This window comes from Tachypleus tridentatus, chromosome 13 (assembly GCF_004210375.1).
Source record: "Tachypleus tridentatus isolate NWPU-2018 chromosome 13, ASM421037v1, whole genome shotgun sequence".
Taxonomy (NCBI): domain Eukaryota; kingdom Metazoa; phylum Arthropoda; class Merostomata; order Xiphosura; family Limulidae; genus Tachypleus; species Tachypleus tridentatus.
The window spans coordinates 176434625-176455589 of record NC_134837.1 but is presented as its reverse complement, the minus strand read 5'-3'; the positions used below and the strand labels follow the sequence as shown (position 1 = coordinate 176455589).

At 31.2% G+C, this 20965-nt stretch overlaps 1 protein-coding gene across 14 annotated transcripts; it reads left to right on the top strand.

The window, feature by feature from the left end:
- The first annotated feature begins 647 nt into the window (after positions 1–647).
- LOC143239804 (uncharacterized) lies at positions 648–16918 on the top strand. Of its 14 annotated transcripts, none has more exons than XR_013021372.1 (7): positions 654–1135; positions 1616–1721; positions 3900–4044; positions 10077–10420; positions 14492–14610; positions 16108–16193; positions 16652–16918. XR_013021372.1 is itself a non-coding variant. In XM_076481327.1 (3 exons), the coding sequence occupies exons 1-3, from the start codon at positions 1082–1084 to the stop codon at positions 3968–3970; spliced, it is 231 nt and encodes a 76-aa protein (XP_076337442.1). In that variant the 5' UTR covers positions 654–1081; the 3' UTR covers positions 3971–5092. The 14 variants fall into 13 exon arrangements, 1 of the variants encoding a protein (XP_076337442.1); XR_013021373.1 differs by having other exon boundaries at positions 648–760; XR_013021376.1 differs by having other exon boundaries at positions 654–808.
- Positions 16919–20965: the final 4047 nt, after the last annotated feature.

Genomic DNA, 20965 nt, shown 5'->3' with positions numbered 1-20965 from the left:
TTTCCTTTCTTCGAAGGATCAGCGGTATGAACAAAGGTTGTAACCCTCACACCATTATGTTCATATACAGAGTATACATTCGACCCCTGGTCGAGTATGGTTGCATGCTATTCTGTAACATGCCCGACTCTTTAAATAAGAAAATACCAGCATTACAATACACGGCAATCATGACTGCCTTTCATTTGCCGTGCTACATTCCTCACTGTTACCTAGACAAAATCTATAATATACTACCTGTAAAAACACGTTTACTCCGACTAGCCACTGAATTTTATAAAAAAAGCAGTAAACCGTAACTCGCTTACAGCCCAATTCACCGATTTATTAGCCAGCCCCTCCTCTTGGCAAACACACATTTCATCCTTTAATACACTTAACACAATTTACTAATGTCTTCTAACTGAATTTAGTAATGTTTATTATGTCTAATTATCATTTTGTTCAAAGCTCAGGCACTATTATTAGGCATCTGGTTAGTGAAAGTTGGTTTTTTCGGGGTACTCCCGTTTTCCTCCCACATCTATATTGGGGAGCAATATTTAACCTGTCGCAAACCACCAGCCTACAGCACATTCTCGTAAACTTAAAATTCTTTCGGTTTAGCTTTTAATCACTAGCCCAGTATCAAATTTAACTTCGAGTAGGGCGAAGACAAGGAGTCTTCTGAGCGCCCTCGATTGCTTTGTGTTTCTTCCTGAGGCGCAAAATGTCAAATCGGAATACCCGTCACTTTGTTGTTTGATGATGATGTTATTTGGTAGTCAAATTGTTTTGTATCTAAATTTCAGTTTTGTTAATACATTTGGTAGGGTTAAACAACCAATTAAGGAATTATATGTGATGTTATTTTTGAGTAAATTATTATAAAGTTTATGTATGTTTTAGTATATACTCGTGTAAGACTTGATCTGACGATAGGCCTAACATAGTAACTGTGACAATGAAACGTTTATTGATTTAGTAAATTAATACAATAACTGGATATGCCATCTTCATACGCTTGCTAACATTTTTCATTGTTACCTAGAAGAGAACTAGGTTAGTTGTTAAGTAAGTTGAATTATAGGTAAAATTTTCAATGTGTGGTTCTAATGTTTCATTGTTACACCTAAAGAAAACAAAAAACAATCAAGTAAGCAATTATGAATTCAAATACTATGTTTTAGAGTTAAAACTGAGATTACAAAATAACATGAAGGATAAACACCCAAATATATTTCATTGAGATAAGTACATTTAGGTAGCTAACTGGAGTTCAACTGCAGTTGTACAATGTGTATGTGTAAAGACAAGTGACCTATTGGTTTATCTAGGTCATCACAACCATTAGTTTAAAAGTAAAATATTTAAGGCCAGCTTTTATCATCAAGTATCTATAAAGTTTTCTCATATACTCTTTTAAATTAATTTCATATACTGTATTTAATAACCATTTTCAAAAGGTAAACTACTATATTGTAAAAATAAAGCTCTGATTTCTATCATTTGACATTTTATATTTAGTGTGGAGTGTAATACTGCCATGATGAATACAGAAAAGGTAATTTGTGAAAATGTTTTAAGTATATGTGTTACAGAATATATAGTAAACTTTTTATTTGTAAAACTACAGGTGGCTATTTTAAAATTACAACAACAAATATACAAACAAAAAGAACTGACAGAGAGGAACTGTTTGACTCCACAAGGCTGCCCATGCATGTCCACCCATGAAAAAAGTAAAAGTTTAAACTCATCTTTTATTTTACAAGAAATCTGTGGTTTTATGTAAATTTATGTGGAGCTAAGATCTGTGCTGATGCTGATGGGAAGTTGTTCTGTAAGTTAATCACCCTGTTAGAAAAATAAATGTTTTGATTGGAGCTTAGAGTGGCTTCTCTAAATCTTTTCTAAAGAGCTAAAAAAAGATTTGGAAAAGTAGCTTCTTTTTGTAAGATAATTTTTCAATTTCAAAACCAACTGAAAAGTGTTCTGAATTGTTTCCTATTAGTATCCAATCTTGCAAAATTAGACCAAAATTATATATGGTTTTCAAATGGCTGCTAGCAGGAGCCAAATTCATCTGGACGATGCATTATTGTATGTGACACTAATCAGTGTGGCCCAGCATGATCAGGTGGTTAAGGTGCTCGACTGTAATCTCAGGGTTATGGGTTCAGTATCCCTGTCACATTAAACATGTTTGCGCTTTCAGCTGTGGAGGTATTATAATTGAATGGTCAACCCCACTATTTGTTGGTAAAAGAGTAACCCAAGAGTTAACAGTGGGTGGTGATAACAAACTGCCTTCCTTTCAGTCTTACGGTGTTAAATTATGGATGGATAGTGCTGATAGCCCTCATGTAGCTTTGTGTGAAATTTAAAACAACTCAATGTAGTTGGTGCTTTAGGTAATCAGTTAATCATGTTCAAAGCTCTATCTATTACTGATAATTGTTTCATTATATTACATGATAGAGTTCCCACTATGTAAACCTCTTGGACCATTGCAAACAACCAAAGGTTCCTATCTTTTATAAGATTGGTATCTGGACATAAACTGAACCTGAAACTGTAGCCCATCTGTTTTCTGTTGTGCACCCTTTCTAACACGCCACTCACATTTCACTTTTGTTTTGATCCTGTTTGCTATTTGTCTCTTAATTGCACAGTATTCTCCCAAAGCTAACTCTTATCCCACAAGTAAGAAAGCTGTGCAGGTGTGATATATGGTATTGTTCTGAGCCTCTAGAAGATTTATATCAGGATCACAGTTATCAAAGATAAACCAGTCCTACCACCTGTGAGCCCAAAAAATGTACTCCCACTTTGTAATTGTATTTAAATTTATTAATTTGTATTCTCCATTTCTAACGTGTATAGAAACAAAAATATATATCTAAAATGAAGCTATTTTACAGCCAATAGACTGGTCTGTCATGAAAAATCCCATTAACTAATACTGATTCTGTTTATTATCATTACCATAACTATGATGCACACCATCTCATATCTTACACAAAACCAACTGCCAGTTTAAATATTTATTAATATATTAAGCTGGTGCTAGTAATAGAAACAATAAACAGACTCTTTGAGATAGATAATGTTTTAATTAGCTGACAAAAGTTATGATAAGTTTTGTGATACATAATTAAGTGTTTTGTAATTCTAGTGCTACTATCACAAAACTGAGTTGAGCCTAACAATCTAGTATTACTATTAACCCTAATATTTTAACTTCAAGCTTACTTGTACCCAATCTTAACTAATTTAAATTGCTTAAAAAGCTTTGTTAAACTTAAAAATAACAAACTAGAACTTTAGAAAGTATTTTGATGTACAACTACAAGTGCTTCAAATTTATATGACTTGGAATTGAAAAGTATTGTACTTTAAATTCCATTTGTACTTCATTTAAAATATATTCTCTTTTTGTATTGGCAGAGTTATTTTTGGATCATCATTGTTTGTAAACACACATGCATACACAAAACCTACTGAATTTTATTCATATATTTTTGAACAAATGTTATGGAAACTAGAATTCTCTTCCAAATTTATGTTTTGAAAATGAATCTTACTAATTACAATACATTTATTTGAACAGGAAGTTAGTTGATAATTGAGTCATCTGTTATTCAGTACCATTGCATAATTCATTGAAGTCTTTACATTTTATAACTAGAAAAAACAGAGTTAAAAGAAAACACTGTAATTCAGATCTGAGTGTTACCTGGACATCGGAGCATCAAAAATCTGATTTTAGATTCTAATGGTATTTAATAGACTGTGTGTTCTCATGTGTATTGTAAATATTTTCTTAATGAACTGTTCAAGTGTGATGATACATGTGATTTTTAAGTTTAAATTTTATTTTTTATAATTTTTTTATCTTAAAGAATGTTTATTTTCAGGTTGGGTGAACCAGAGGTTTTACTTAGTTTTGCATCTGATATATTGGACAGCCATTGCAAAAATTGTATAAAGGTTCAGCATGACATCCATTATAACTTCAGATTCTAAAGCACCATGTGAAGAGGGTCCAGTTTGGAATTTTTTGTATGTATGTTATATTTACATGTTGGACTTTTTAAAAGACAGTTGCAAAGTTTTGTTCTATTAGTAATTCTACCTGTACCAGAGGTTAACAGATGGAAGGGTTTGTTTTTATTTTTATTTTACAACTGATTTATGTAGAATTATGTAGTGGAATTTTTTGCCCATCAATTAGTGAAGTAACCTGATCAAAAATAAATCTTGCATGATCAATAATGATTTATTGTCTGATACTGTTGTGGGATGTTCTATTGGCCATCATGCTCACAAGTGCCAACTGTTGGTTATGTGATTACTCAAGAACAAAATAATATTTGTAATTAAACACAATAATAATATAAAACAATTGCTATTAGCACCAAGAAAAATAATGAAAAACATTTTCCAGGTTTGTAATTACTTTGGAAATATTTTCAAAATCACTGTTCAATCCTATGTGACTTTGTTACAGTTGTTTGGGGGAATACCAACTTTTCAATCTTCTTGTAGTCAGCCAATTTTTAGTACTGTGTGTATGAACTTATGTCATTGTAAATGTGGGCTGCACTTTTTACTAAATAAATGAAATATGTATTAGAATAGTAGCTTGAAAGTTATCTTTCTATAGGCATAAGTGTTATGATAAATATGAGGAGGTAATAATAAACATGCACTGTTATCTCTAGTTTTGTTTTACAGTCAGTATTACCCAGAAGTTTATCACTTGAAATATAAGTACACTTTCACACTTGTCTGCTTTTACTTTTTGATATTCATTGGTGCAAACCTGTTTTACTGTAGAAATGAATTTTAGTTAAGCCTGAAATTTGAGTGAAATAGTGGATCAGTGTTGATGTGCTCAAGACCATTTGATTATTGAGATCAAAGTTTGACAACTAGCATTTGTGTGTTCTGCATGTCTCGACATCCCTAATATATATGTGTGTGTGTATATATATATACTAGTGGCATGCATCAAGTTTCAGAACTTGCTGTTAAAATAAATTATGCAGTTACCAGACTACAAGAAGAGCACTTTTCCATCAAAATACAAATAAATGTATATTAGATGAATTTGAATTCCTCGTACATTTAATTTTTTGTAAACCTACAAAAAAACCCTCATATTGGGATATCGTGTGCTTTCCCCAACAGGAAGGAGATGCTTTGAATGTATTGCATGTTTTCATAGGTAAACCAATCTAATCTTCTTAAAAAGTGTATCAAAATAGCATTGTGGAATTCTTTAAGTTGCATTAGTATTGATGATCAATATGGAGACTGTTAGTGTATTTAAATTTAGTGTTACTGTGTTGTATGTACAACTTATTTAAAATTATTTGTGCCTCAGAGTAAATAGTGTAAAATGAGAAATCTTGTATTAGTAAATGAATGTCTACCCAAGTTAAAAATGGAGTTTATTTTTATACTGCTGTTTGAAAATAAAATGGTGAAAATGATTTCTTAAAGCCCAATGATGAAAGCTTAATTTTATGAAGAAAATGATTGAAATACAGTCACTCTAATTTTTTACTGAGGGCTTCTCTATATAACATAAATTTTGCTTGTCATCAGGGAGGAGAGAATTATTATTTAAACCAAACATAATTCTGTAGAAGGATGTTTCATTTTCTTTAATCTTTTCATAATTATGACCTGATTGATATTATGTGAAGTTTTTATAGGTTGTTTATTATGTATTTTGGTAATCATATAAGGACTTTTCAAAGTATGATAATGATCCTGACAAATTTCAAATATTAAATAAAAATCATACTTGTTTTATTGATTCATGTTTTCGAGTTTATGTGTATTTGGTAAAATGGTACATAAGAAAATCACAATTAATACTAGACAGTTTTTATGTTATAGTTAGTGTGTTCAGATAGTGTAATAACTGTAGCAAGAACTGTTTTAACAGTTTGTATTGAAGATATAGAAATAAGTTGTGAAATATGAGGTTGGATTATAATAACTTAAAACACATTAGGATCAGTTAAAATACAACTATTTAATTTGTTGTAGTTGAACAAGACACGTTTTAAACCTCCATTAAATTTACTTTAGAATTGTTAATGATTGTTTTGATGTTAGTGCTTATAAAGTGATATAAAATGCTGCTAACATGATAATTGTAGTTATAATTATCATCAAAAAAGGTCAATGAAATTGAGTTTTAATACTTAGGATATTCTATATGTATATGTTGCTATTGACAATGCATGGCAGTGTCTGTGTGTAGAGGTAATCAGACCATGCAGTTTTGTCTTTTAATGACTTTTGAAATTTGCAGTTTAAACAAGTAAACTTATAGTAGTTTAAAACTTTCAGAGACTTCTGTGTAAAAATGGTAAGTGGCAACTTTGGGAATATTTCTCAGTTATTTAGCTTTTTATTCTAATGTAGCTTAGTTCTATCATAGAAATTAAGAAATCAAATCAGCATAAATTCTGACTAAAGGAAGTAGAAATTAGACTTCTCAATACCCATTTCAAGAAATGGGTTTATTAACATGTTTCTGAAATATTAATTTTTTAAATGCATTTTAATTTTGGTTTTAAATGTCAGATTGTTTTGTGAAGAACTGATGTATGAAGATGGTGAATTTTTTTGGTCTACACATGAAAGAAAACATTTGGTTTAATGGTATGTTTTTTTTTAAGTTATGAAATACAACAAGTATATCTTTGGAGCAGTATGTGTAAGGATAACACTTTTTCCAGCCTAGCATCTTGAATTCTTAGCAGCAGTATAGTGACTCATAGAATAATTGAGTTTTTTTGAAAATCAAATTCAGAATTTTAGCTCATAACTCTGTCATCTCTTGATCAATCTGAGATCTGCTTATAGATTTGTATTCAGGAGGTCAAACCTTTTTGATTGTGTTTGATCACACCAAAAATCTCATGGATTACTTTAATTGTGCTTAAAAAAACTTCAAATTGAAGGAGAACTGGTAGAAATCCTCATCAAGTAATAAAATTGAATCGGGTATATATGTGCTCCTTGCTTTGTATTAGTGGTGCACAAAAATGTAGCTAATAAAAAAAAGGAAAATAAAGGTTTTGTAGATTAATTTACTCTGATCTTGCCCAAAAGAATTTCAAATGTTGCTCACATTAAGGATTCCCTCTCATTTTATGAGAGTAAATGACATGAAATTAAAAAAAATGTATCAGTTTTCTCAAATATGTGCAAAATAGAACTGTAATTGAAATATTCATATGTGGAACTTTGTTTTGATTTTTATGTCACATAGTTGTATTTTTTCGTTTGGAAAGAAAAATTACTTTTCATATAAATGTACCAAACAGCTACTTGCATATGTTATTGATTTTTAGCTGAAATGATTTGAAAATGGAATTTTGTACATGATGGTGCCAAAAACAGTATAATTAAACAGAATTCATTTTTGGTTTAACAAATTCAAATATGTGATCATATCTTAAAACTGGAAACTTTTGTTTTTCTTGTATACATTGTCAGTTTTGAAGCATGTTACATCAGAAACCTTTCATGACTACATGTTTTCAAGTACTTTAATTTATCATGGTTTTGTATTGTCTGCATTCTCTGTAAGCATAGTAAATTAATTTTAATTAGTTATAATTTTTGTTTCATTGAGATTACTGTGGTTGTTGATTTTTTAAATAAATTGGAGACTTCTGGTATAGTTTGACCTGGGAAAAGCTAAGAGATTAGTGCATGCTAGGGACTGGCTTAATAAAAGTTGTATGTACTGTCTGAGAAGAGTACATATGTAATTTGTATATGAGGTTAACACTATTTATATTTGTGATGATGAGAAACCCACTTGAAGTAAAAATGTATCTCAGGATGGCTGGTGTAGGATACACTATATTTATATTACTTTTTAATGATATATAAAATATTTTAAGGCAGAATATCTTAAAATTCATTGAGTGGGTAAACACAGTGTTATTAGATTTTATAGGAATATCTAAAACTATGTTTGGATTAATGGTTTTGGAGATGCAAAGCATAACAACATAGTATATTATAGATACTAGCTGATTACCTGTAGTGCCAGTGCTCACTTGTGGTGCCAGCATTTGGTAAGGATGACAGTGCATGGTGGCTATGAGCACCTTGCAGTCTTTTATTGTAATATCTGTTCAATTCTTTTTTATTTTGTCCAGAGACAAAAGGCATTTACTTAGCTGTTGGTGAGCAATGTGCTAATCAATGGTAATACTTATTTAGAACCTCAAGAGCTTGCATTTTACCTCACCATACACCATTCATTTGGTTGTGTTCACTTTTGGTTTTTGAAAACCTGAAAAATACTTTTTTCCACAATATAATTTTTCTCAAGGAACGATACAAGTTGGAAGGGTATAATAAGTCACGTAAAAAATTAATACAGTATAATAAACTCAATAAATAAAGTTAAGAATATTGCAAATGACAGTTTTTTGCAAGAAGATTGGGTAGTTACTTGAAAAACTGATAATACAAAACTGTTTCTGATGCCATTCATCACTTTGTATCTTTAATTCATGAAAAACAATTAGATTAGCATGTGATGTCATATTTGCACCCTGTGTATTTGTAAACAAATAGCATCACATTTTTATAAGTTTTTCTCAATTTGTTGGCCATAAATGAGTCTTTTTGCTTGAACACTTGGTAAATACTCAAAAAACTGATAAAACAGAACTGTTTCTGTTAATCGCTTTATAACTTTGTAAACATTGAATCTATGTGTGACTTCTTCACCTTCATTTTGCTCCATTATGTGCAGCAAATTCAGTTGCCAAATTTTTCTGTATCTATGAAAGGAGTAAAAAGTACTCCATGACAAAAAATGGAAAAAATTGTGACCTATATTGTAAATCTATGTACACACAGGATAAAAGTTTTGCAATGCTGGAGGTCGCAACATCATGTAATAAAAATGTTTTCAGTACCATACATATAAGCAAGAGTTTCATTACTGTATGATGTGACATATTCATTTTCTTACAAATTTTGATTGTTTTCAGAAACATATAGTTTCAAAATAATTTAATAATTGTGCTTTACATTTCAAATATCTGTGTTTTAGATGTGGTGACAATTGCATTACTTTTTATTGACACAAACACAGAAGTGCCATTATATGGGTTTCCTTGTATATCTTTTAATTGGTCTTAAACTTGGATAAGATATTAGTGTTTTTAAATCTACTTAACCCTATCACGATGGATCAAAGATCAGAGGCCACATCACTCTATTTGTTGACTTGCATTCAAACTTTTATTGAACTACTATTTTATGAATTTTATGTTAATAAGTCTGGTATCAAATTCTAATTTATAATCCAGTTTTACTATTATGCATTAATTAATTTCTTAATTTAAATATTTGGTATGATCACACCTAAATTCCTATTTTGGCAAGTCACTTGATATGCTGAACATAGTACTGATTAAAATTAGATGCTTGTGGTGTCAAAATGCTAAGTCTGCAGTTTTATATAAATTAGAAACTCAAATTACCAATATTGACAATCAAGAATATCAAATAACAACCTCATATCTTGATATTTTTCTGAGATATGGCTTATGTACTGAATCAAACACAGTGGCCCATTCACCTCTTTCCATGTTTGGAAATGGTCCTTTATATGTACACTTATTTCAATATATTGCGTGAATAACTAATCTGCAGTTTAGAATGTCCCCTAGCAGTTTTTCAGCAATTTTTAATGTTTTAGAAGGTCGCCTCATTCTTTTGAACCAAAATTTCAAGGAGATAGGTTGTGTCTGTAGTGTGCTTGAAATTTCATATTTATTTAATACTTAAATACAGCTTAGGTACTGACCTTTATAAATTATAGTGGAATTCTACAGTATTGACATAGTAATTTAAGACTTTTGGCTATTCAGCTGTTAATATAAAACCTAAAAAATATTTTGTTTCATGTCTTCCATGTGTAAAATTTTAAAAGGTTTAGCAACCTACATCAAGCAGCAACTGAGTTTAAAAGTCATATTGATATATTCCCAGAATGTATAAAACATTTATTCTCTCATATTTTGAATTTCTTTTAGTTTTGCATGTCTGTCACAGAAGGCGAGATTCGCTATTCAGAAATTTATGAAGCAGGTTGGCCAAAACGGGTGGCTGGATGGACACCCTCGACAGGGTGTGATTCATAGGCATTCTCAATGTCAGACGTGTGCTGGGAACATGACAGAATATCCAGGCCACTTTGGTCATACATTTGCTTTAGAATAATCCAAAAATTAGGGAAATAATATCCAAGTCCACAGGTCAGCTAAGGGAAAGAGTGGCTCACATTTATGATCTGTGCAAAAGAAAGAACATTTCTGAAATATACACAAAATTGATTAGTGAAGCTCAGCAGCATGCTGAAGAACCCACAAAAAAGCTGGTATGTATGTCTTTGGAAGCTTAGAATTGTCAATCATGTATTTTTTATACAGGTGTTTTCAGAGAACATAATCTAGTGCAAGTATATTGTTCTTAACAGTATATTAATATATATTATAGTTTGTGTAGAATGAAAGTGGTGTATGAGATAAACTTGGCTAGTTTTGAAATGCATTGAATATAGTTACAGAAAATTTGTTCATAAAACTATAAGAAAATTTAACTTTCTTTAAATTTAAATTTCTTTTTTTTTTACACATTTCAAAACCATTAATTAGTTTAATTTCAAAAGCCCTGTGATGAATATGACATAATATGAGTTACGTGATTGAAATGTCAGTCACTCTAATTTTTTACTGAGGGCATTTTTTTGGTTACTTGTTTATGTATGCTGACTAATGAATGATTCTTAGTGCAATATGTTCTTTCTTAAAATTATTTATTTTGTTTAGTTGTTTTAAATTGCATTCCTTGTTCTTTAATTTTTATGTGGAATTTGGCCATAAATGGCATGAATTACAAGTAAATTAAAGCATAATTTTATTATTTCTTTTAAGACTGAAGCATACATAATACCATTATAGTGGACTGGTGTTTTGTGTTAACAGCTAGTTTACTGGGTCAAAATAAAAAAATGTAGTTTTTTTCTCTCATTTGATCAGCTTAAATATTTTACTTGTTTTCAATCCCCTTTCCTTGGCATTTGGCTGCATTTGGTTTTTGCCGCACTGCCACATTTAACAGAATTTATTGAATGTTCCAGTATTATGGCTGTGCATTGTTTTTACCAGAAATACTTAATATTTAATACTAAACTAAACTAAACTAACGTGGCAGGTTCAGTTTAGAGAGAGAGAAATCAGAAGAGTTCTCTCTCCAACTGGGGTGTTCAGGAACTTTGTAGTTCCTCTTCGCCCCTTCGTGGATTGTTATTAAGATTTAGTGGTGGTTTTTTTTTTTTATTATTTTAATAGATTGATTATCATTATTATTCTTGACTTTTTGGGTGGAGAATGTCTCTCTAAATGTTGTTTTGGGTGGAGGCAAAGGCAGCAGTGGAAAGAAAGGCCGGGACCTGTCCCGAAAGGAAAAAGTTGGGCAGATGTGAACATGAATGTAATTCATTCAAATCCAGATCAAATGAAACGCCCGATTCAGGGTCTGGCAAAAAAGTTGCCTGGGCTGGGATCTAGAAATCCAATGCCTGAAGATTTTGATGTGGGGGGAAACGGGAGTGCCCCGAGAAAACCCACTTTCATACGACAGGCGCCGAAAGTTTTGCCTGTCGTGTGCCCTGTACCTGAAAAAAGGAATTCATGTTAATAACATAGATTTTATTTATTTAGATTTTTTGTTGAGTGGATTGTGATTCTTGAAATATGTTGTAAGGTGATATGTATTTTGTTGGTGCATTTGATAATTTGTGTAGTGATGCCGTTAGTTTGTTTCTATTTTCTGCTTTTAGATAATATTTGAGAGAAAGTTCTGTTATTCTATTTCTTATAGTTGGTAAATTACTAATTTGGTGTAGATAATTTGTTGGCGTAAATGATGGTAAACTGAATGCGGATTTTAATATTCTGTTTTGTTGCACTTGGATTTTTTGGAGTGTGTTGTTTGACATATTGTATGTTACTTGACATCCCATTACTCTATTAGTGGACGGATGTAAGCCTTGTATATTTGTATAATGGTGTTCGTGAGCATTTCGATTGTTTACCAGTTATAGTCTTTAGATATGAAATCCTTTTCTGATTGATGAGTGTATATTGTTTATGTGTTTTTCCATGTTAGTTTTGTGTCGAAAGTGATGCCAAGGAATGTGATGTTTTTGCTCATGTTAATGGTTGTGTTTCCAAGTGATAGTTTTATTTTTCTAGATTTTTCTTTGCTTCTTTAGTTTTCTATAGAAGGTGATTGCTTGTGTTTTGTCGGATTTAACACGACCCTCCACTTGTTGCTCCATGTTGAGACGTTGTTTAGTGATTCTTGTGCACGCAGACATGGCCATTACTGGGTTTCTGGAGGTGCTCCAGATTGCGATGTCGCTCATGCGTATTGTGAATTGTGTGTGTATGTTAGATTTGGAAAAGGTATGTCACTGACTAAAATTATGTATAGAAGTGGAGAGAGGACTGATCCTTGGGGCACTCCTGCCGTTATATTAAATAATTTGGATATGGTTTTATTGACTTTTACTTGTGCTGTTCTATTGGTTAAGAAATTTGAAATCCATTTGACTATCGTGGGATTTATTTGTAGGTGATTTAGTTTGTATATGATGGCGTTGTGCCAAACGCTGTGGCACAATAATATTTAATAGCAGTTGTTTGAATGAATATGAAAATAATATATGAAGGTATTAAAATTTAAAAGCAAACAATGCTTTGTGTGATATACAGTTAAAATTTTAAGTTAAACTGAGCAGTAGTTGTAAAAGTTATTCTTCATGTTTCAGGAAGATGACATGAAACCATGTTTGAAACATGGTGACTTTTACAGTTGTGAAACGTTTGTTTGTGGATTTTAATATTTTATAAATATACAGAAGTTCTTTGAATTTTAACCTTTCAATATAATGGATGAAGGATTGTATATCAGAATGAAAGAGTAATCTTTGTAAAATGATATTAATATTCTTTTTCTGACAAAGTAATTTGTCAGATAGTCTAACAAAGTCTGTACAGGTTATTTTTTTATCAAAAATTCTTACAAAAATTTGAAAATATGCAATTTTTGAAACTAGGTTTTACTGGTTTTATTGCCTTTCATATTTTGATTTAAATAGTGCTATTATTAATAAGTTATCGTCAATAGCATGTTGCATAGTTAGAACCATTCTGCCATCAAAGTACTTGGAGCAACCTATCAGTGATCTATGCATATGTCGCCTCTTGCTAGTTGTTTAATTATATTATGAAGCTAGCTGCCATGCCACTGAGGATGCACATATTTTAGTGAAATAAGAAAACCTCCAATGCATCCAAAAACATTTGATTTTAATAGCATGTCAAGAAGGTTTTGATATGTTAAGGGAATATAAATAATGTATCTTGTTTTGATACGTTAATTAATGAACTGTTATTTTTCCTTTGATTACAGCTTTGATTACTCCAATATTAAATTACTCAAAATAATGATTAAATTGAGTGTTACAAAAATCAACTATTTAAAATTTGGATTTATGATTATTCCAATTCTCAAAGTAATTAAAATTTTACTATTATGTTTTGTAGGTTATGGAAGTAAAAGTAGGCTTAGCATTTTGAAATCAGACAAATTTAATTGTTAATCTAGTAGATACATGTTAAAAAAAAATTAAGTGATTGGATACATTGTGCTGGAAAAATCTAATTTTATTACAGTGTGGATATATTTAACTTGTATCCCTGAAAGGTATGTATAACTTGTTTTTTAAGGATGCACGAACTGGTAAGACGTGGAAACAGCCAGTATCCTGGAGCAAAGTATATTATTCGAGACAATGGTGAAAGAATTGATTTAGCTTTTGTCCCAAAGCTAGTGACCTCCACCTTCAGTGTGGTTATAAAGTATGTCCTAAGAGTCTTAAACCTATAGTTCTTAAGATATAATGTTTTTGTTAGTAAATTTAATCATAATGTTTTAATCTCGGTTCTTAAAAATCTCAGTACATAAATTATGTGTTCGTGTACATACCTTATCAGATGTGGTGACTATTTTATGTGTTAATAATATTGAAAGACTTCATCAACTAAGCAGTTTGATTTTGATAGAAAGTCAGTTGTTCAGTAAATTTTACAATTTACACAGCTTTTTTTAGTTTAATTCAAACTATCAGTCTACACAGTGCTTTCTCTATCCATACCACCCATTTTTTTACATATATAAACTTTATGACTGTTTGGTTTTTCTTGTTGCATAAGAAGCTGAAAAACTTCTTATACATTAGGTAGATGTTCACATACAAAATTCTGTACAACCATTATGGAGAAAATAGGATTAAGTGGTACTATATTTAAAAAAATGTTGAAACACAATTATGATCTTTTGTTATGTTTTAATTAAAAATTGTTAGTATTTCTTGTTTCAGGTGGAAAGGCATGCTCAGAATGGTGATGTTATCATTTTCAATCGCCATCCACTTTGCATAAAATGTCTATGATGGGGCATTAGAGTTCTTCCATGGTCAACTTTCAGATTAAATTTAAGGTAAAGTTAAAAAAAAAGTCTTTTATGAATATTCCAATCCTATAGAAAGTTGTACTCACGATTAATACATATTTATTGAGTATTTTTACACCCAAGTCCATGTAAATATTGCATATAATTAATTATTTTCTATGTGTTATACTTTGGAATTAGTTTTCTTCTTTTTAATCTAAGGTATTTGGAATTAAAGGAAGTTATAAAATGTAAAAAATGTTAATAAAATAAAAATGTATTAAGTCCATGAAAGTCCAGTGATGAAACTGACTATATGCCAAAATGATTGAAATCTCAGACACTTTAATTTTTTACTGAAGGCTTCTCAGAAATATTTTTCAGTGAGTTGTGTGTTATCTTCAACTTTATAGTATTCTGCCTGGGTTTGTAACAAATCCACTTGACCAGTGCCCAGAACTAGCAAATTTTGAACTTAGGTTGCCATGCATTCTATGTGTACTAGATTGAAATATGATTCTTCTTGATGACGAGAAACCCACTTGAAATAAAAATGTGTCTCATATGGGTATGAGTCTCATATGCTGATATGGGTATTAGCACTCTTATTGACTTGAAGATGACCTAGGAAGGTTGAAACTTTGTTCTCCAATCCCATTTGTTATTGTTTTTCATTGTCACTGAAATTTTTTAAGTTTGGTAGACTGTTTATTAATGATAGACTGACCTACTGTAAGCATGTATAAATGTGTGACTTTCTATGTATTATCTTGAAACTAGCATGATTTTGTTTTGTGAAATGTATGCATGTGTAAAGTATCATTACAGTTATTAATTAATATTCACAACATTGAAATTGTTATTTTTCCTATCAAATTATTAAATATATACTGCCACTGAAATTTTTGTAAAAATATTAGCCTGTTTATCAGTGATAGGCTGATACTTCATGAGCCTGATAGACAACACATGCATGGTTCAATTATCAACTTGTTCAGTAATTTGTTGCATACTTATGACACTTTTTAATTTACAAAACTATTTGTCATTAGTAGTACAGAATTTATTTTGCTTTGCAAAGTATTCTTGATGTAAGATGACAGGTAAGATGGAATATACCAAGGTGTTTTGAATGTCACATCTTTATATCGTGATTTTGGTTTAATTGTATATTGTTGGTATGATACCCTACCAAGAGATATGTATTTGCATTTTGAATCATATTTTATGTCAGGAATATCACTATTGTATACATATACAATTTACAACTATCTCACATACACTGTACTAATTATGTTGTTAATGTGATATTAATATCATTTAAGTTCTGATAATTGATGTGTATATTTTCAATCTGTAATAATTTATTCATTATAGTGGTAAAAAAGTCAAGCCAGTAAATTTCACTGTAATAACATAAAAAATGAGTTACATTAAGCGTTTGCACGCTTTCGACCAAAAGTCACTTTGATAAAGGAATTTTCAAAGGTCATACAGTCGAAACCAGAACTAAATGAAACTTCATTTTATTCTTTATACTCGAAGGTAATTCAAACATCCATGCTCATTGCTTACCACAGTTGAACCAGTCACAGAAAAAGCTTATAATGATGAGTTGGAACCAACAACTGGTAATACTTTGAGACAAACTTTTAAGAACCAAGTAAATGGAGTAGTCATTTGCATAACATCTTTTAATATTTGTTAAGAATATGTGAGAGAAAACCTCATATTTTCAGTAACAATGTGAAATAAATTGATATTTAATATGTAGAAGAATATATATATATATATATATATTTTATAACAGTTTAATTGTGTAATCATAGATCGAAAACAGTTTTAAGATACTTGGAAAAATATTAATGTGAGTTTCAAATAATGACTTTTAAGAATCAAAGAAAATTGACTTTATAAGCTCAGTTAACATTAAATTATGGTACATAATTGCATTATAATTAATGCAAAGGTTGCATTATGAAACTTTTCTCTTTCTGTGAATATTAAAATTTGTAACTGTTTATTGCACATGTCATAACTGAAAATATTAAAGCATTTTAATTTTAAAGAACATTTTCACTGTTTTCAGGTGAACCGCATTCTAAATAATGCTTGAGACAAGACTGGTGCTAGTACCCAAAAGTCACTTTCTGAATTTAATAACTTCAAGGCTATGGTAGTGTCTGGTGCTAAAGAATCAAAGATCAACATATCACAGGTATTAAAAGATCTGGAGTGATTAATCCTTTAGCATATGGATGGTGCTTGACCAGTTTGGGTTTGTAAATAAGAAATAACAACTCTTAAACATCACCAGTTTTGAAACATAAGCTATATTTTTGTGATCAAGTTATGATTCATAATATAATAAAAAACAACACAATGCAGCATACCCATTTATTATAAATATGTTGCTAATCTTACAGTGAACTTTGAGACACATAGCAGGTATAGTGATGTTTGTACCTTAACTACTTTGAACAGATTGTATGTATGTCACACTAATTTACATGTGAAATGATTTATGGTATGTTCAGTAAACAGCTAATATTTTGTGTTCTCCTTTTGGTTTAATAACTGCAGACAGTCTTTCAACCATCATTGCAACACATCTAATAAAAGTGTCCTTTGGGAATTTACTTCAAATGTCTGTAATACACTTCCATAAAGTTTCTTTAGAAGTAATTTTTGACATATCAAGTTTTTGATCCATCATGTTCCAGATCTACTCAAGCTGGTTGAGATCGGGGCTCTGTGGGGTCCATTGTATCATTAAAATGACTCCAGCAGTTTCTTTCTTAACGTTTGAAAGAGGGTAGTTATTTTCTAGGTAGTAGAATCCTTAACCAATAATACACAAACCACTGGATATACCATGACGAATCAGTATCTGATGGTATCTGTACTGGTTCATTATTCCATTTATTTTGCAAGTATCTCCTGTTGCATTAACAGAAAAACACCTTCATACCATTACACTGACTCCACCTATATGTCATGGTTGGTGCTATGTACTGAGGAAAGTATCTTTCACCTTTCTTCTATCGGACATACGACCTACATTTTGAACCACATATTTCAGAATTGGACTTATACACTCATAAAGACTTTTACCAATCGTTAGCAGTCCAGCTTTTGTATTTTTTAGCATATTTCAGTCTCTTCATAATGATTGGAGATATAAGTAAAGGTTTTCTAACTGCTTCACAACCAAATATTTCATCCTCATTGAGTCTTCTTGATACTGTATATCAGGACACTTTTCTATCATTTGGTTCATGGCTGTTTATCTCGTGTAGTCTTCCTTTTGTCCTGAAAGCTGCATAAACAAAGATACTTAACATCAGTATAACTGAGTTTAGGTGTTCCTCTTCCTTTCCTATTTTCTAATTTACCTGTCTCATTCTCATGATCAAGGGTGTACTTAACAGATCAAGGAGAACATTTCAAGTCTGAAGCAATTTGTTGGAGAGTCCAATCAGCACCATGTAAAGTTTTTGTACGAACTCTCTGCTCTACTGACAGTTCTCTACGCTTTTTGGGCCATGAAAATAAAACTTAATATAATGTGTTAAACACTGTATGAAGGTTTATTTGTGGAGTATTATTAAATTGATTTCTAACATACACCTGTACCATATGTTAGTTCCTTACTACCTTCTTTCTATATAGTTAACACACTGCATTGGGCACCATGACAGTTATTTCAGACCTTAAATTTAATCAGTATGTTCATTCAAGCAAAACCCTTATGATATGTCCTTGGTACAAGTTTATGGAAATTCTAAAGGATGACAAGTATTCTCATACTGGTTCATCGGTTGTCAACAGTAAAGTATTACCATGTTGTTTTAGGTATAAAATATTTGAGTTTTCTTATGTGGTGACATGGAAAAATTAGCCCCACAAAATGGAAAGAATGACAAAATATTTTCTTGTCCTAAAACTTTTGCGTTTGTGTTCTCTTATAGCAAAGCCACATCGGACTATCTGTTGAGTCCATCGAGGGGAATCAATCCCTGATTTTACCATTGTAAATCCGTAGACTTACCACTGTAACAGCGGGGACAACACTTTTGTTCAGTACTGTAATTGAATACTTGTTAGATAGATTTTGGTTGGGTTTGTTTTAAATTTCGCGCAAAGCTACTCTAGGGCTATCTGCACTAGCCATCCCTAATTTAGCAGTGCAAAAATAGAGGGAAGACAGCTAGTCATCACCACCCACCACCAACTCTTGGGCTACTCTTTTACCAACAAATAGCGTGATTGACCGTTACATTATAACGCTTCCACAGCTGAAACGGCGAGCATGTTTGGTGTGATGGGGATTCAAACCAGCGACCCTCAGATTACTGAATCAAGTGCCTTATCCACCTGGTCGTGGCGGGCCTGTTAGATACATATACCCTAATCAAAAGTGAGTGATATTGAGAAAAAAAGAAGACATAATGTGACTATTTTCACAAATGTATATTGAATTCTCTATTTGTTTTATATATAAAATATTTGAAGTGTTGCGTATTTTACAAATAGAATATTTGAGTTTGCTATGTGCTTTATATATAAAACCAATAATTTCATCCTGTTATAAAGTTCTTTATACTGAATGTTGTAATAATAATATAGATGTAGCAATATGATGTAATGTGTAGAACCTATGTGTGTGGAGACACCTAAACAGTCTGTAATATTAATGTTAACTTAACACTGTTTCAAAACTGACTTTTAAATACCATTTTTTATAATGGAATTGTCAGAAGGCTTAAGGACTGTTTGATAAGTTTGACTGATGGTAAAGATAGTTTGTACTGTTTATTATTTTATATCATATTAAACAACATGTTTGGTAATATTGCAACATCCTAGGTAGGAAAAATACAAAAAGGTAGCCATTTACAAAACTATCACAGTTTCAAACAGTTGTACATAATTTTTTTTAGACTTACTCACGGAATCATGTTCATGTGATACTTAGCTACAGATAAGCCTTAAAATCATGCATACAGAACTATCTAAGTGAAGAATAAATCGAACATGGATGGTAGAGTAAAACAAGTAAACCAAAGTTTAATTTAAAACAATAAAATTGTTTATTCAACACTAACACAGTATTCTGTTACCTAGGGGCACCTGTCGTTCGACTCACGAACTACTACTGATTGTGGGTTTGAATCTCACCATCAAACATGTTCGATCTTTAGCCGTGGGAAGCGTTTTAATGTGATGGTCAATTTTACTTTTCTTCTTAGCGGTGGGTAATGTTAACTAAATTCTTTCCTATGCATTTATCAGAAGCTTATGTATTTCCTGTTTGAATAGGCTGTATTCCAAGAAATTATAGTAGAAGGATTAACTCACGTTTACGGAGAACAAAAAATTCTGTTAACTGCAAGGACAATTAGAGTAAAAATTTATGGATATACCTGAATACATTCATGATGTTAAGAAAACATAAATAAATAAAATAAAAAATAAAAAATTTGAAGCCCTGTAGCCTAAATGATTTCAAAAGGTGGAATATTGTTCATTAGGGATCTTCGAATAAAGATATATTCGAATAAACTGGAAACAGTTTGATTTAGTAATGAATAAAACTTTATTATAAATGCACACTGTTTTGACCTGATTATTTCATTATCAGGTACAAGTAGTTTACAGTGACACAGTAACACATACACTAAAGAATAAAGAGGTCACATGACTGGAGATTGCTTCATAACATGGTATAACTATCTTAGTACCCTGGGTGTTGGTTTTTTGGGCGGGGTTGTTTTGTTCAATTAAGATAGCTTCCTTCACTCTTTGTTTATTGTTATTTGGTTCTTTGTTTAAAATTACACTGTTTTTTGTGGATATACTGTGGATTTTTGAGTTACAATGGTAAAAAACATGGGAGAGTTTTTCATTATTATGTTCAGTGAATCTGATTTATAATTTTTTGTCAATTTCTGTGATGTAAAATTCTGGATAGGTTTGGTCTGTTTTGGATTTCGCACAAAGCTACACGAGGGCTATCTGCACTAGCCGTCCCTAATTTAGCAGTGTAAGACTAGAGGGAAGGCAGCTAATCATCACCAACCACCGCCAACTCTTGGGCTACTCTTTTATCAACGAATAGTGAGATTGACCGCAAATTATAATGTCCTCACGGCTAAAAGGGCGAGCATGTTTGGCGTAACGGGAATTCGAAACCGCGACCCTTGAATTACGAATCGAGTGCCTTAACCATTTGGCCATGCCGGGTCGAAAAAACGTTTGTTCCTTGTCATAAAATTTAAAGATATATTATATATGGAAGGATGCAATTTATTAATATTTCAGTCATAACACCTGCAAACTGTAACCATTCTCCTATTTCTACATTCAGTCAGTTTAATTAAAATTATATGGAGCCAAATAA

What these genes read in the sequence shown, in the direction of transcription:
- LOC143239804 (XM_076481327.1), top strand. Translation starts at nt 1,082, where the DNA reads ATGTGTGGTTCTAATGTTTCATTGTTACACCTAAAGAAAACAAAAAAC. An exon ending in AGAAAACAAAAAACAATCAA is followed by an intron (nt 1,136 to 1,615) that starts GTAAGCAATTAT and finishes GTAAAACTACAG; the next exon opens with GTGGCTATTTTAAAATTACA. An exon ending in CATGTCCACCCATGAAAAAA is followed by an intron (nt 1,722 to 3,899) that starts GTAAAAGTTTAA and finishes GTTTATTTTCAG; the next exon opens with GTTGGGTGAACCAGAGGTTT.